Source organism: Phanerochaete carnosa, assembly GCF_000300595.1.
Source record: "Phanerochaete carnosa HHB-10118-sp unplaced genomic scaffold PHACAscaffold_4, whole genome shotgun sequence".
Lineage (NCBI taxonomy): Eukaryota > Fungi > Basidiomycota > Agaricomycetes > Polyporales > Phanerochaetaceae > Phanerochaete > Phanerochaete carnosa.
This window is the reverse complement of record NW_006767631.1, coordinates 3,841,190-3,856,581: the sequence shown is the minus strand read 5'-3', so window position 1 is coordinate 3,856,581 and position 15,392 is coordinate 3,841,190. Positions and strand designations below refer to the sequence as shown.

The 15,392-nt window shown below is 49.1% G+C and overlaps 5 protein-coding genes across 5 annotated transcripts; 2 read left to right on the top strand and 3 right to left on the bottom strand.

Annotated features, from left to right (window-relative positions):
* Positions 1-575: 575 nt before the first annotated feature.
* On the bottom strand, positions 576-1,449 carry PHACADRAFT_160861 (uncharacterized protein; the record flags this gene model as incomplete). The annotated part of the gene is made up of 3 exons (XM_007395123.1): positions 576-590; positions 649-986; positions 1,047-1,449. 3 exons carry the CDS (start codon positions 1,447-1,449, stop codon positions 576-578), a joined length of 756 nt encoding a protein of 251 aa, XP_007395185.1.
* Positions 1,450-1,612: 163 nt separating this feature from the next.
* On the bottom strand, positions 1,613-2,246 carry PHACADRAFT_255095 (uncharacterized protein). Its single transcript, XM_007395122.1, has one exon. The coding sequence runs from the start codon at positions 2,185-2,187 to the stop codon at positions 1,879-1,881; it is 309 nt and encodes a 102-aa protein (XP_007395184.1). The 5' UTR covers positions 2,188-2,246; the 3' UTR covers positions 1,613-1,878.
* Positions 2,247-2,869: 623 nt separating this feature from the next.
* Positions 2,870-3,521, top strand: PHACADRAFT_255094 (uncharacterized protein). Its single transcript, XM_007395121.1, has 3 exons — positions 2,870-3,090; positions 3,147-3,371; positions 3,425-3,521. The coding sequence occupies exons 1-2, from the start codon at positions 2,958-2,960 to the stop codon at positions 3,347-3,349; spliced, it is 336 nt and encodes a 111-aa protein (XP_007395183.1). The 5' UTR covers positions 2,870-2,957; the 3' UTR covers positions 3,350-3,371; positions 3,425-3,521.
* Positions 3,522-3,664: 143 nt separating this feature from the next.
* PHACADRAFT_142684 (uncharacterized protein) lies at positions 3,665-5,375 on the bottom strand. Its single transcript, XM_007395120.1, has 2 exons — positions 4,514-5,375; positions 3,665-4,461 (listed from the first exon to the last, which is right to left on the bottom strand). Exons 1-2 carry the CDS (start codon positions 5,353-5,355, stop codon positions 3,723-3,725), a joined length of 1,581 nt encoding a protein of 526 aa, XP_007395182.1. The 5' UTR covers positions 5,356-5,375; the 3' UTR covers positions 3,665-3,722.
* Positions 5,376-14,437: 9,062 nt separating this feature from the next.
* Positions 14,438-15,385, top strand: PHACADRAFT_255092 (uncharacterized protein). The gene has a single exon (XM_007395119.1). It carries the CDS (start codon positions 14,839-14,841, stop codon positions 15,058-15,060), a length of 222 nt encoding a protein of 73 aa, XP_007395181.1. The 5' UTR covers positions 14,438-14,838; the 3' UTR covers positions 15,061-15,385.
* The last annotated feature ends 7 nt before the right edge of the window (positions 15,386-15,392 follow it).

Below are 15,392 nucleotides of genomic sequence, written 5' to 3'. Positions count from 1 at the left end.
ATTTGAAGCAGATCAGAACACGAAGCCGTAATTCAATGACTACAACACCAAGTTCTCGAGCCCAGGTGCAGCGTCGCTCTTAAGCCTCGTCGAGTGATGCCACTGGCAAGTCCGTGAGCGTGCTCCTCAACAGTGTCGGTAACCCGAGTTTGCAGACCAAATTGCTAACCTTCGCCGCCCAGGGCATCGAGGTCTCCATCACCGAGACGGCGCTGCTGCTCGCACGGCGGAAGACCGTTTGTAACAGCGCCATCTTCACTTGCTTCAGCGTTGAGTCCTGCGTTAGTGCCATCGTTTAGGACTAGGACGGAAAGTACCCCTAGGTCTTTTCGAACCTTCCAGCCAGGATGCTGCCTGCCCTTGAAACGTCTTATGGCTCACGGTTCAAAGCGCGCATTTGGTGTGTGGCTTTGCGATAGAACCTCATCATGAAGTCTGCTTTCAACGGCATCTCCCCTATCCTCAGCGTGTGATCGGTTGCAAAAGGGTACGGCGTGTCACAACTATGAAGTCGTCCAAAACTCATCCCATTTATGCCGTAGTATCCCCCAGGCTGTTTTCCCCTCTTTTGTGCCTCATACTACGGATCCCTAACGAGCATACGATGAGCGACCCTCCAGATGTCAAGCGGAATAGCTCGCAGCTCACATTGTTGATATAGATGTTTTGACCGTTTATCCAGCGGGCTTCCTCTCGGGCCAAGAAAGCGACCATAGGCGCGATATCATCCGGCCGTGCGATACGCTTCGCGGGGTGAATCTCGGCAAAGTGATCGAGGACTTCCTGGCCCAATGTTCTGAGAGCCAATGGGGTTGCAGTGACTCCTGGGGAGATTGCATTGACGGTGATGCCCCTGGCACCAAGGTCCTTCGCAAGCACACGGTTGAGTTGCTCCAGCGCGCCTTTCGTCGCAGCATACAGCAACGACTGCGGCCCTACATTGGAGTTCTTGGTAACGTTGGAGGACACAAAAATCACCCGACCACCTGAAAGACAATGGAATATATGATTACTGAGACCTTGAGTCTAGAGCTGCCTGAACATACCCGGTTTCATGTACTTTGATGCCGTCTGGACCTGGAAGAGCGGAACCTTGACATTCACCATGAAGTGCCTATCAAACTCCTCTTCTGTGACGCTCTCTAGCGGCAGGAGGGTCATATACGCCGCATTAAGCACGAGGATATCGAGACTGCCAAAGTGCTCTACGCTCTTCTCGACGACTCTATTTCCCTCCACAACTGAAGACATATCTCCTTGGATAGTAATAGCGGAGCCCTTGCCTTCCTCGTTGATTTCATCCGCGAGTACCTGCGCCACGTCCGCGGAGCTGACATAGTTGATGACTACCGATGCGCCATCTGCAGCGAGCCTCTTCGCGATCGCGGCGCCGATGCCGCGTGAGGAGCCTGTAATAATAGCAACTTTGCCTGCGAGGGGAAGAGACATGGCTATTATTCGAGGACGGGTGGTAGAGTGCGCGACAATTTATCTAGTTAAATGATTCGCGGGGATGCGGGCTGCCGTCGCAATGTTGCGGCTCTTGTAGTGAGAGCTTCATATCAAAGATGTGCCAGTGACGCCATTTTGGAGGCCTTCGAAAACAGCTCGGTAAGCAATAACTGCCCTCAGGCATCCTGGAACTTTCGACGCAGTCGTGGGTAAAGCTCGTGGGTACCTGCGAGCGTTATGAGCCGTCGATTCTGCGGCGCCGGGACTGCCAACGCACCAAGCTCTTGCCGTACATCATGACATGATTGGAATCCGTCATTGTGCCGAGAGCGCCGGAGACGGTAACATAGGTGCCGATACGCGTGCTAGTGCAGAACTGATGAAATACTACCTTTTTTTATAACTATGCAGCAGACATTTCGCCAATTATTGTGGCTTCTCTGGGGTGAAGTTGTACGTGAAGATGCCTCGCGGGGACGTTGCGTAGATGTAAGCCTTCAAGTTCTTCCCTCGGGACACTACTTGATCAGCGTCCCAAGAGCAAGCCCTGGAGATAATAATCAAGATGTCTAGACAATCGTAGCGTACATCCAGCTGCACAATACGTGGAATAGCAATTCGGAGTCCGATCGGCGTAAGTACTGACCGCTTCTTCAAATCGACCCCAACCTCAGCGCCTCGCCCCGATGTGTAAACCAGCGCGACTACATAGCACGAATTTAGAGACAATGCCATGGACGAAATTCTTGGACCTGGTTCGGATCCGCAAACGTTATCGTGCTTTGGGTCGCCCACGTCATGGAGTAGGAAGAGAGAAGGGAACTCGGACGCCGGGACATCGGCGCATCAGCGCCCGTCTGCAGCGAGCACTCCTAGGCGTAAGACTAGGCGTCAAATTATCTGGTTTTTCGATTCTCTCTTGTACATGAAGACCTGACGCTAAAACAAACCAATTCTCGCAGCTCCTCTGTTACCACAAATCTCTGGCGCTGCGAAACTTGGAAGCCTAGAGCTTGTCAGCTTGATGCTGAGCGCTGAGGCCTGAGGACTTCAGTGAGAGCATTTATGAACACTTGGCGATCTGTACAGTCCGCATCCTACCTCGATCTCGGTAATGCCATGTTTGTTGTTTGCAAACTCCGTTCATCACGTATTTCCAGCAACAGAACTACTATCCATGTTATCGTAAGTAATTAGAGTGCATTATAGCTTTGAATAGGCTTATCGTTGCTTTGTGGGAACTGCCACTTGACAAAGGCGCCAGCTTATCTCGACGCCACGATACTCTTATCCGATAGCTTATCGGCCTGGAAATAGGCAAAACCATCTGGAATTTTGACAGCCAGGTGCGTATCTCTTGCCAACATTCTCTCTTATTTGCGGCCGCACCCAGAACCATTGGAGGACCCGTGGACTTCTCTTTCACGCAGAACAGCCGTCGACCGTCGTCTCCGCGTAATCCACCCATCTGTAGAAACGTACTCTCCCCGAATTAGGGACCGATTATGTCTGCAGGCACACATGCTTCACTAATCCTGGGCCTTTGCCTACTGGCGCTGATGCTCTTTCTCGGCGTGCTGATGATCGACTTCCAAAGGAAGTTGAGTAGATTGGATAGAGAGGCTCTCGAGGCCCGAGGTACGTCAGTCACCCTATGCGGACGTAATGAGTTTGGTACCAACGTGCAATTCCAGGTATTACGCCCGGCCATTGCGCACGTTGCGGACAACAGTTGCCTCGCAACTGGCTTTTCTGGACCCAGAGATATGTGTGCTCCCCGGCATGCACGCAACTTCCAGCTATCACGCGGCGTCGTGCGCAAAACGAAGCCGAAGATGCTAAAGGCGTTGAGCCTACCAAGGGATCGCACTTCCGCGAGATGATCGATGATGTATGAAGTACCTGCATCGACTTAAAAGGTCTGTGGTCATCATTTTATCCCTCCGGAGTTGCCATGAGACCCGATTTCTAGGCTTGTAAATGTCATGGCGCGTGCATCGTTGTATGGTGATATTAGGCCGTTGTACTCCGTGCTGTAAATTTTCCGCCCAATGACACACCAAATGCCCTCATACGCTCACCTCAATTTTGCCCATGCTGGGTGGGCCACTTGCACAACATGCAAAGTCAGCTCTGTGGTCACTTGGTCATCTCTGCCAAAGGCCTCTTCAGGTCGTGGGCACAGCTACAAGCCTGAGTAGGAACGTATTGATCCGATATTCCAATCATCATCAAAAGTGGCGCACGACCCTATCTCACAAAAAAGCTCGTCAAAACTTGCCTTCGCATTGGCATTGATACGTTCCACCATGAACTGCCCACGTCGTCCCAGGACGACAAAATTCGTCTCTGTCCCACCCGTCCCTTCGGTAGTTCGTGAATAGTGTGTCCCACTGTTTGATAAGCTCCCATCGCCGCCTACGCGCACGCATGGACTCATAGCGTGCGCATGCCCGCAAAAACGACACGAGCGGGAAAGCGAGATTGAACAGCGGCAAAAGTGGTAGATGTGGTGTAGTAGTCGTATTTAACAGAACCGGGACAGCGTTGCCGGCCCCCTCTGCGTCTACGAAGCCGTCTGGATCGTTGTCAGAGCTGTCGTCCTTGTCATCGACGTCAGAACCGAATTCTGTGCTGTCGCTGGTGTCCTTTAGTTCGACCTTGAGCACGGCCTGAGGTAGCAGCGGCGGAAGCCATGTGTTCATTGCTTCGCACGCCGCCTCCCACTCCTCGCGCAATGATGGAACGGGCATCAGCCAGTGTAAGCAGCTGCCGACATTGGCTCCTGAGAGGCGAAGCGCGTGCGTTAGCGTCGCGCGGTCGAGAACACTGGCGTGCAGGTCTTTGCAGGTGCGTGCGAGCGCGAAGATGCCCTCGAGGTTGAGATATTGCAGGAGCACCGGTAGAAGCTCGAGAGGCAGTGCACAAATAGCGGCGTGCGGCTGTGGCACGCCTTGGTGACCGACGGAGGTCTTAGCAGAGAGGTAATCGGGTGTTGCAATCGGCCAGCTAGCAAGAGGAGCGTCAGACGAGCCTTTAATGATGTATGCGGACGACTGACATGTCCGGCCGAACAAACATCCAAAGACGACAATCTTCGAGTATCGCCGGTATCAGCCTTTCGTTGCGTATGCCCTCACGCAATGCCTTTGCAATGTGTCTGGCGCCTTTCCGGGTACCAAGGATGTAGTCCTGGTACGGGACTCCCATGAACGCCTCGAGAGTCCCGCCATAGTCGATACTGGGAAGCGCACCCCGGAAGCTTACTCGGGGCTGTCGGCGTGATGCCACGATCTCGTAAAGCTCGCTCGTAAGGCTAAGCAACTGGCCATGTCTCCCGAGGCGCGGCGCGTGTGCGCAGTCAAGCCATGCTTCCAAATAGGCATGACAGGCCAGGTGGACCCACACGTTGCAACACTGGTCAGAATCCATACACATCCTGTCACTAGAGGTAGAATCCCTTTGCATGGTGTTGCAGTTGCTCACGGAGGTCGCCGCCTGACGCTCGCCATCGATGATCGTAATAACTGCAGTAAACTTCGCCCCGCTGAAGGGTACGTTAACGCGTCGGACCCTGACGTCGTCACCCGTAGGGTGGAGTGGCCGACCATGGTGCCTGCAAGGGGCGTACGAGCCCGTGGAGTCGAAGTATCCAATCGCAATACAATCATCCTCGTAGCCCGACTCGACAGTCATCCTAGGATCTCCCTCGAAAAAGTCGAGGTTCTCAACGGAGATGGCCTTCAGGAGGTTGGATTTTACTTCTGTGAGAGGCAGATCGACCGCACCGGCGTCGCAGATATCTTTTGCGATCCTTGTTGCGTGTGTCTCAGAGGAGCTGCACAACCAGGTAGGACCGCCAAACGGCCTAATTCCGCATAGGACACAAACTTCGTCCGCCATTGGGTGACAGCCTTGTGCCGGTAAGAGGCAGTTGGTGATTACAAAAAACACACTAAGCTCCGAAACCAGAATGAGTCAACAGGAATAGCTCACTAGATAGCTCACTAGAGGAGCGGAAGGCCGTGATGTGGCCGCAGCTGTGAGTTACGGCTACTCGATATCACCGTCCGGTTTAGTTAGGAGCGCTTCCCGCCCGAAGAGCGCCCATTGGGCACACCGCTCAGCGCAGACGTTGTTGTAGTATTCGGGGCGCGAGGCGCGCTGATCCGCCGGATGCGCATCAGCCGCGCCGCACCGAGACACCGACATGACGCGCTCACCGCGTCATGCCATATTTGGAGATGGCTTTCCCGTTTTAGATATGACGCGGTCAGAGCGTTCTCGGCTCTGGCGCCGGTTCACTCTCAGCTTCATTGTATTTGAATGACTAGATTAGGAAGTAGTATAGCTATAAAAGAACACAATGTATTATCCATAGAATTTACTGTCGATTACTTGTGAATCCCTTGCCTGCGCGATTCTATTCACAACAGATGCAATGGACTCGGTACTAGTATGCAGCTCCAGATATCAAGCCTGGCTACTGTGCCGGTTGTGAACAGTGGATGCCTCGCAACTGGCTTTTCTGAACCCAGAAATGTGTATACTCTCTGGCCTGCATGCAGCTTTCAACTGCCGCATGGCATCATCTGTTGTCTTCTGCAAGATAATCCATGAAGCACTACTTGTATCGGCTTAGAAGGTGCGTAGTCGCTGGATTTTTACTTCAGAGTTGGTATAAACCTCAGTTGCTGGGCTTGTAACAGCCCCGGTGCTTGCATCGCCACATAGTGCTGTTGGATCTTTATGTCTTACTGTACTTTTACAACTGTAGTGGATGAAAGTGCCCAAAAAATGAAATTTTCCAACAAGTCACCAAAATCACCATAAATTGAGAAAATATTATTGGTGGTGTCAGCCAAAAACTGATGTGACATGTGACATCCGCTATGATTGTAAAAGTACAGTATACTGCAGATTCTGGTCAAATAGCACATTGGCTGCTCTTCTTCACTTCCCTCAGTGCTTCTCGCAAGCCAAATATCTTATTATCTATGCCTTGCAGACAGTCATCTGATATGCAAAGTCAGCTCTATGACTACTATGATCATACCTATCAAGGGCCTCTTCAGGTCGTGCACACAGCTAGATACTTTCACAGGAATGCATTGGTCCTTTGATTCTATTATAAGCTACTGCAAGGCTCTATCTCTAGGGAAGCTTGTTAACGCTTGTCTTGGCATTGGCATTGACATGTTCGGTTGCAGACTACCCATGTCATCCCAGGGAAACAAAATCTGTCACTCCCACCCATCCATTCGGTAGTTCATGAATAGTGTGTCCTACTGTTTGATGAGCTCCCATCGCCACCTACACACACGCATTAACTGGTAGCACGCACACACCCGCAGAAACAATATGAGCAGAAAGACAGGGATCAAACAGCGGCAGAGATGGCAGAGATGGTGTAGCCATGTTCAACAGAGGCAGGATAATGCTATCGGCACCCTCTGCGTCTACAAAGCTGACTGGGTCACTTTCAGAGTTGCTGTTTTTGCCACAGACCTCGGTGCCAAAGTTTGCATTGTTGCTGCTGTTCTTTTGTCCAAGCCCACACACAATCTCAAGCGGAGGTGGTGGCAGAGGAGGCCATGTGTTCATTGTTTTGCATGCCACCTTCCACTTCTCATGCAACGACGGGACAGGCATCAGCCAGTGCAAGCAGCTGCCGACATTGATCCTTGAGAGGTGAAGTGCATGTGCCAACATCGCACAGTTGAGGATACTGGCGTGCAGGACCTTGCACATGCACGCGAGAGCAAAGATGCCCTCGAGGTCAAGATACTGCAAGGGCTCCGGCAGAATGTCATGAATATTACATACTCCAGATGGTTCTCCCGGATTCCACAGTATTTTTTTACTTTCTATGCACCTCCATATATTTGTATTATACTCTAGGTATTGAGTCTGACATGTATATAAGGAGCTCGTACTGCTCAATGACAAGCCAGACTCGAGCTGGTCTTTCTTCACTCACTTTCCTCTCATCTGTCTCCTCAGTGTTATCGTAGCTCAGTCCAGTTGGATTGTTAGTTGCTGACATTAGCTCGAGCCTCCCCTAACTGCCCTATGACGATCCTCGTCACTCTCACACCAACTATCACCCATCTCCACATGATGATCCCCTATACCTGTCCGTTTGAATTTTCTCCCCAATTCTAACCCTACTTGACACTCCTGCATCAAGACCCAGACCCCTGGAACCCTTCTCTGTGCACTTGCACATTTTATCACCTCATTCCCCCGAAGTCACCTCTGTAATCACCAGCTCTCAGGCAGCTGGACAGAGCACCATCCAATTAGAATCGTACCCTGCCCTACCATAGGCGGTATTACATGCTTTGTGCAGTGCAAGCGGATATTCCTAAGTACGACGTGGCAACTGGTTGCGGCCAGGTGTCAGAAAAGCAATAGCAGTTAGATCAATGATCCCCTTCTGGGCGTCGGACTGAAGAGACATAATCACTCTTTGGGCTGCTATATTATCTCTAAACCTGTACTACAATTAGTGTTTCGGTACTTTTTTGGAAATGCCCTATCTTTGGCGAACTCTACCTTTGATTTGGTCATTCCAACACGATTGATCCCAGAGTCTGCTGCAATTAGCTCCACAGACCCGATAGCACATGATCGCTAGAAGCTCTTGTGACTGCAGAAACTACACCCATTGCATACAGAATAATAGACACGTTATTAAGCACAATGAAATCCTACAATACTGCGTGCAGCAACCGTGTCCACACTTTCCAGCCAATAATACTCACTGTCTGCAGTGTGAAGAGGGATTAACAGAAGAAGCAACAATAAGAGTTGGACTCGGAGAACTGACAGAATCCCTTTTCGCCACCACACCAGTAGCGTCTAGCTTAGAACCCAGAGAAAGACGCGATACTCTTGACTCGGTCACTGCCCAACTCCACTCAATCGCCCTAGGAGAAACAGAAGTACCACCTGAAGGTCCACCAGAACAACCTGTGGAAGATGCTTTGGAAGATTCTGAACTACCAAGTCTGTTTCCTCAACAATCCCCTACCCCACCATCTTCTCCATCTGATCCCGGCACGATGACCGAGAATCAAGATAACGCTGTGTTTATCAATGGAAGCGCAATGAAGCCTGATGCCTTTGACGGCACAAAATTCAAGTACATCACTTAGAAAACCCAAATGAAGCTTTACGTGGTCACGCAGAGAAAGTGGCTACCAGAGCAGTTTGACAGGGTTCTCATGATCCTGTCTTACATGAAAGGAGGACACGCTGGCAAATACATCGCCACGTACATGAAAAAATATGACACCAACAAAGATACGGTGATTCAAACTATGACGGCACTGTGGGCAGATCTTGATAAGCACTTCCTGATCAATGAAGCATCAGAAGCATACGATCGGCTGCAAGCAATGCAGATGGGAGCGTTAACGGCATAGGAGTTCTTCTCCAAGTTTGAATTGTGCACCTTTCAGGCAAATATTCATGACTTCGAGAAGCACTTTCAGGAACTAAAATTGCTCCTGGAAAAGATGCTCTGGACCGACATCATTTGGCTCCTGTACAACTCAGAAGGAATCCCGACCACCTACGAGCTCTACAAACAACGAGTCGCTCACATCAACCTAAACTAGCAGCAGTATCGCAGGTAAAACCTGCAATCCCAGTGACAGGAACAATTCCAGCCACGACAACCACAGTCGCAAAATCCACCACGGGTGCAGGCTAACGTAGCCACACCCACAACGACGACTGCTCCAGTCTAGACGCACCGAGACGGAACAGGTGTGACATTTGGCGGCAGAGGTCAACCAATGGAGTTAGACCAGGCGCGACGCCTTGGTCTTTGTTTCCGATGTGGCCAAAAGGGTCACCTGTCATGCAACTGCTCTAATAGGCAATAAGCTCAACAAGTATGAGCAACAAAAACACCCGCAACTCCTACCACCAACAGTTTCACACCACTCGCATCACTCAACAAAGCATCTGCTGTGACGGCAGAACCATTCGATTGGAAAATGGCAATTCACGAAGAAATTTGCATGGCCTTAAAGGGTTTTGCAAGTGGTCAGCCGGAAGTGTAGCCGAGTTGACCAAACATAGCTTTATGAACTATCTGTGTTTCTGGTTTGGAGTATCCATGTATATACCAGAAAAAGGGGTGTCCGCAGAGCGGCGCAGAGAGACACAACTCTCTTGCTTAATTCTCCTGAATAAAAAATTATCTCCTACCTCAGAAACACAGACTGAACCTACGCAGTGGCAGCACCACACCCCTTGAATGGCGGCATGGATCCGCCAATGAATAATCAGCAAAGAAGTAGCAGCGCTTAGATTGCTGACTGAATGGGTCCACTCAAAGAAGAGTGTTGACGCCTCAGAAGCCTGTATGGAATAGATCAGACAGATGAAAGACGAGGAAGCGATTGACTTTCTAAATGAATTACGGAAGCAACCTCGCTTCGTTCAAGGGAGAAAAGGGATGCAAATGGACGTTCCAATGATTATTACCACGCTGGACACACATCAGCACTTATCAGTTAAAGCACTGCTAGACACAGAATGCACGGAATCATCGATTGATGCACAATTTGTATGCAATAACAACACCGCTACTAAGAAGCTACCATCACCAATTTCAGTATCCAATGCCAATGGTACGCATAATGCCGGCGGCTCCATCACGGACTATGTCAAATTAAGGGTCAAAATTCAGGATCATATAGAACGACTTCCCTTTGCCATTACCAACCTAGGAAAGACGCCCATATTCCTTGGTTATGAATGGCTCCAAATTCACAACCCTTCTATCAATTGGCAGGAACAAGTCATTAAGTTTGATCGTTGTCCAATTACCTGCCAATATGCCACTCAAACAATTGGCATTGAAAATGATCACGAAGAACCCAGCAATCCAGAGGCTCGCCTTGAAGAGAAAGATAGAATTTTTGTTTTAGACTACAAAACCTACTTTACTACAGGAGCGACGTGTATGCACACTACGGCCACAGACCTAGCGATAAAAGAAAGTCTAAAACACGAGGCTAAAACATTTGAGAATACAGTTCCAAGCCACTATCACAACTACTCGGATGTGTTTAGCAAAGAAGATTTTGATTTCCTGCCACAAAGGTGACCATGGGATCATACCATCGAGCTGATACCGGGTTCACAACCAATCAGCTATAAAGTCTATCCCATATCTGTTAATGAACAGAAAGAACTCAATGAATTCATCGAAGAGAACCTCAAAACCGGAAGGATCTGACCATCGAAGTCACCCTGGGCCTCACCCTTCTTCTTTGTCAAAAAGAAGGACAGACGTCTCTGACCCATACAAGATTATCGGAAGCTGAATGAGCTGACAATTAAGAACTAATACCCGCTTCCTTTGATACAGGAGCTAGTCGACAAGCTGAAGCAAGCGTAATACTTCACGAAGTTAGATGTTTGATGGGGATATAATAACATCTGCATCAAAGAGAGCAATGAAGAGAAAGCCACCTTTCTTACCAATCAAGGACTATTTGAGCCATTAGTCATGTTTTTCAGTCTCACGAACTCCCCAACTACATTCCAAACCATGATGAATGACGTATTCCGAGATCTCATCAGTCAAGGACACGTAGTAGTCTACTTAGACAACATCATGATCTTCACCCAAGATCTAAAAGAACACTGCCAGATCACGCGGCAAGTTCTACAGATCTTGAGAGAACACAAACTTTACCTGAAACTGGAAAAGTGCAAGTTCGAGAAGACAGAAGTCGAATATCTTGGTATGATAGTAGAAAAAGGTGTTGTCTACATGGACCCAGTCAAGATAGAAGGAGTCGTCAATTGGCCTCGGCCCAAGTGTAAACGAGACATTCAGGCGTTCCTCGGCTTCACCAACTTTTATCAAAGGTTCATTAAAGATTACGGCAAGATAGCCAAACCGCTCAGTTCGTTAACGGGTAATGCCACTTTTGAATGGACCATCAAACAAAAAATTGCATTCACAAGCCTGAAGAACACCCTCTGTACAGCACCAGTATCAGCTATACCCAATGACGACGATCCATATTGGATAGAATGTGACACTTCAAATTTCGCCATTGGATCGGAACTAGCTTAGAAGCAGGACGGTAAATGGAAACCCGTCGCTTACCTGTCAAAAGCTATGACAGCTACTGAAAGAAATTACGAGATTTACGACAAGGAACTTCTCGCAATTATGACTAGTCTTAATGAATGGCACCAGTACCTCATGGGCACCCGACAACCATTCGAAATATGGACAGATCACAAGAACTTAGAATACTTCCAGAAGCCACAGAAGCTTAATCGGCGTCAGGCCCAATGGATAACTGAGTTAGCCGAGTACCGTTACTTGCTGCATCACAAGCCTGGGAAATTCAATGGCAAAGCCCATGGACTGTCTCGACAGAAAAGACACAATGCAGGGAAAGAGGACAATTCAGACATTGTACTACTAAAACCAGAACATTTCCATGTTTTAATCCGTAACACAGTATTTAGTTTAGAAGGAATCGACCAGGACTGGATTGCAAAAATTAAAAAATACAAAAAGAACCAAGATTCACTAGTTACCATAGCCCTACAGAACAAGGACAAGGACTGGAATGAAAATAGCACAGAACTGGTGACGTGAAAGAACTGTATCTACATACCAGTAAATAAGAAGCTCTGGGAACAGATCATCTCTCACCACCATGATACCCCATTAGCTGGACACCCTAGTCAATACAAAATGCACGAAATGGTCACATGTAATTACTGGTGGCCTAGAATTCAAGAAGACATCTGGAAGTACATGGCCAGGTGTGAGAAGTGCCAGAAGACCAAAGCCCACACAACAAGACCCACAGGACTTCTATTCCCTAATGAAATCCCTACACAACCCTGGGAGGTGATCTCCGTAGATAAGATAGGCATATTACTGGAGTCCTTTGGATATAACACTATTTTTGTAGTCGTCTGCATGTACTCCAAGCAAATGATCACGATACCAAGCACCATTGAACTTAATGCCAAAGGATGGGGAAAAGTGCTCCATGATCATGTGGTCGCACACCATGGACTACCCTGAAAGATTATCAGCAACAGAGGCACCAAATTCAAGAACCAATTCATCTCTGAATTGTACTGATTGCTTGGGATTGAAGCCAACCTCTCGACTGCGTATCATCCTCAGACAGATGGACAGACAGAACGTGTCAATTGCAAGATAGAACAGTATCTCCAATTATTCATCGACTACCGACAATCAGATTGGACCAAATGGCTGCCACTTGCAGCCTTTTCATACAATAACAAGGTCCATTCTTCTACTGAATATACTCCTTTCTTTGTTAACAAAGGATATCATCCTTACAAAGGAACCCAACTGGTACGGGAAGGACTAAGCAAAAGCGTCCCACAGTTTGTTGATCGAGTCGAGTATGCAAGGATACCAGTGCCACTATCAGTCTAGCACAAGAATCTATGAAGTGCTTCTACAATAGGAAAAGGATGAGCGGACCGGAGTGCAAGGTCAGGGATAAAGTTTGGCTAAAAGAGGTCAACATTTGAACTAATAGACCAATGAAGAAGCTTGACGATAAGTGATACGAACCATTTAAAGTCAAATGCAAAGTTGGCACTTCAGGCTACAAGTTAGAACTCCTGCGGCAATGGAAACAACACCCCGTCTTTAATGAAAGTCTGCTTAGCCCCTTCAAAGAACCTACATATCCATCACAACAACATGAACCCGTAGTTCCAGACCTCATAAATGGTGAGAAAGAATGGAAGGTAGAAGAGATTCTCAATTCATGACGTGATTGAAATGGAAATCTTGAATATCAAGTTCTTGGAAGCATAGCCCACACGGTGATTGCCGCTCTTGGGAATCACGAGCAAACCTGACCAATTGTCAAGAACTTCTCCAAGATTTCCATTCTAGACGTCACGATAAGCCCGCGCCTGTGACAATTCGTATTCCCCCTCTCCTCACATGACCGGTACACATACTAGTATGCAATACCACTCTGTGAGTACAACGAATGGGGGGAATTCTCTCGGAATGCGGATCGGAAGAAGCCGCCGGCCTCGATCTTTACTCCGCTGAAAGCACTAAGATACTGGCTCAGAGCTGTAAGATCATCGGCACTGGCATTGCAATGCATGCCCCTCACAGAACCTATGCACAAATTGCACCATAAAGCAGATTAGTGGTCAAAGGGATCAACATTGGTGCCGGAGTCGTGGACCATGACTACACGGGAGAAGTACATGTAGTGATGATTAATACCACCAATCAACTGTTTCAGGTATGCGCTGGTGATCGAATTGTCCAAGTAGTTCTGAAACGTACTGCGTCATGCGATATTGAGGAGGTGTTAAACCTGTCGGAAACTCAACGCAGAATAGGAGGGTTCAGTTCTACTGGTAAATAATCGTGAGGACACGATTCTAAAAGGGGGGGGTAATGTCATGAATGTTACATACTTCGGATGGTTCTCCCAAATTCCACAGTATTCTTTTACTTTCTATGCACCTCCATATATTTGTATTATACTCTAGGTATTGAGTCTGACATGTATATAAGGAGCTCGTACTGCTCAATGACAAGCCAGACTTGAGCTGGTCTTTTCTCACTCACTTTCCTCTCGTCTGTCTCCTCAGCATTGTCATAGCTCAGTCCAGTTGGATTGTTAGTTGCTGACACAGAAGCTCGAGAGGCAGTGCACAGAGAGCGGCGTACACATCTCCCATTGGGTGAGAGTCTTGTGCCAGTAGAAGGTAACTGGTGACTACAGATAAAATACAAAACTCTGCCTCCGGGATAATTCGAAAGGAATGGCTCACCAGAGAAGCGGAAGGCAGAGATATGGTTGCAGCCGAGAGTTGCAACCGTTCGTGGTTCGGGAGCGCTTCTCACTCGAACTTCGAAGGGTGCCCGCTGGGCGCGGGGGGAAATTTCACACGCTAACAGGACAGCGTGATGTTAATTAGTGCGCCGTCATCACAATAATCATTCTCATTCTGCCACTCGTTAGAACCAGAACTGCATATGTACACTCTACTAGATCTTGCAAAGAACATGCCCCTTACAAACTGCCTTTCTGACACTGACACTTAAGCCTCGCCCCATCCAAAGCCCAAGCGGTACCTGGTCGACAGAATTCATCTCGCTCCCAGCCATCACGACGGTAGTTTGCGAACAGTACATCCCACTGCTTTATGAGTTCCCACCGCCGCTGACGCGCGCGCATGGAGTCTGAATCACGACACGCTTGTAGGAAAATTAGCAGAGGGAAAGCAGGGCCGAACAGCGGGAGTGGCGGCAAAGGCAAGTTCGTGGGATCGGGTGGGAGGGGGATGGGGACGTCAGAGATGTACCCGGTCGCAATGCCTTCGTCTTCGTCGGCCACGGCCTTCAGTGTCTCGGCGTCTTCATCATCATCACCGCTTCCTCTACCACCCTCTCCTCCAGACTTCCACCATATCGTCTTCGCTCCCGTCATCACCATCCTCGGTTTCGGTCTCGCTCCCTGGCGGGACAAAGTCCTCGTCCGCTTCCTCCTCCTCTGGGAATTCCATCTCCACGAACGTAGTTGGCGGTGGCGATAGCGGAGGCATCCATGTCTGCATTGCTTCGCAAGCGGCGTACCACTCCTCGCGAAGGGCTTGCAGAGGCACAATCCAGCGCAAGGGGCTCGTCACGTCAGTCATCGCCTGGCGTACGACGTAAATAAGCGTGCTGCGATCGAGCACACGGGCGTACAGATTTTTGCACGTCGATGCGAGTGCAATTATATCCTCGAGCCGGAAGTGCCGGAGCAGGTCCGGGAAGAGCTCATTTGGCAGCTTGCAGACGGACGCGAGGGGCTGCAGTGTGGCGTCAGATGCCAGGGATATCGGATTCGGCTCATAGGGCCCAGGCTGAGGTGCGCGAGGCCACC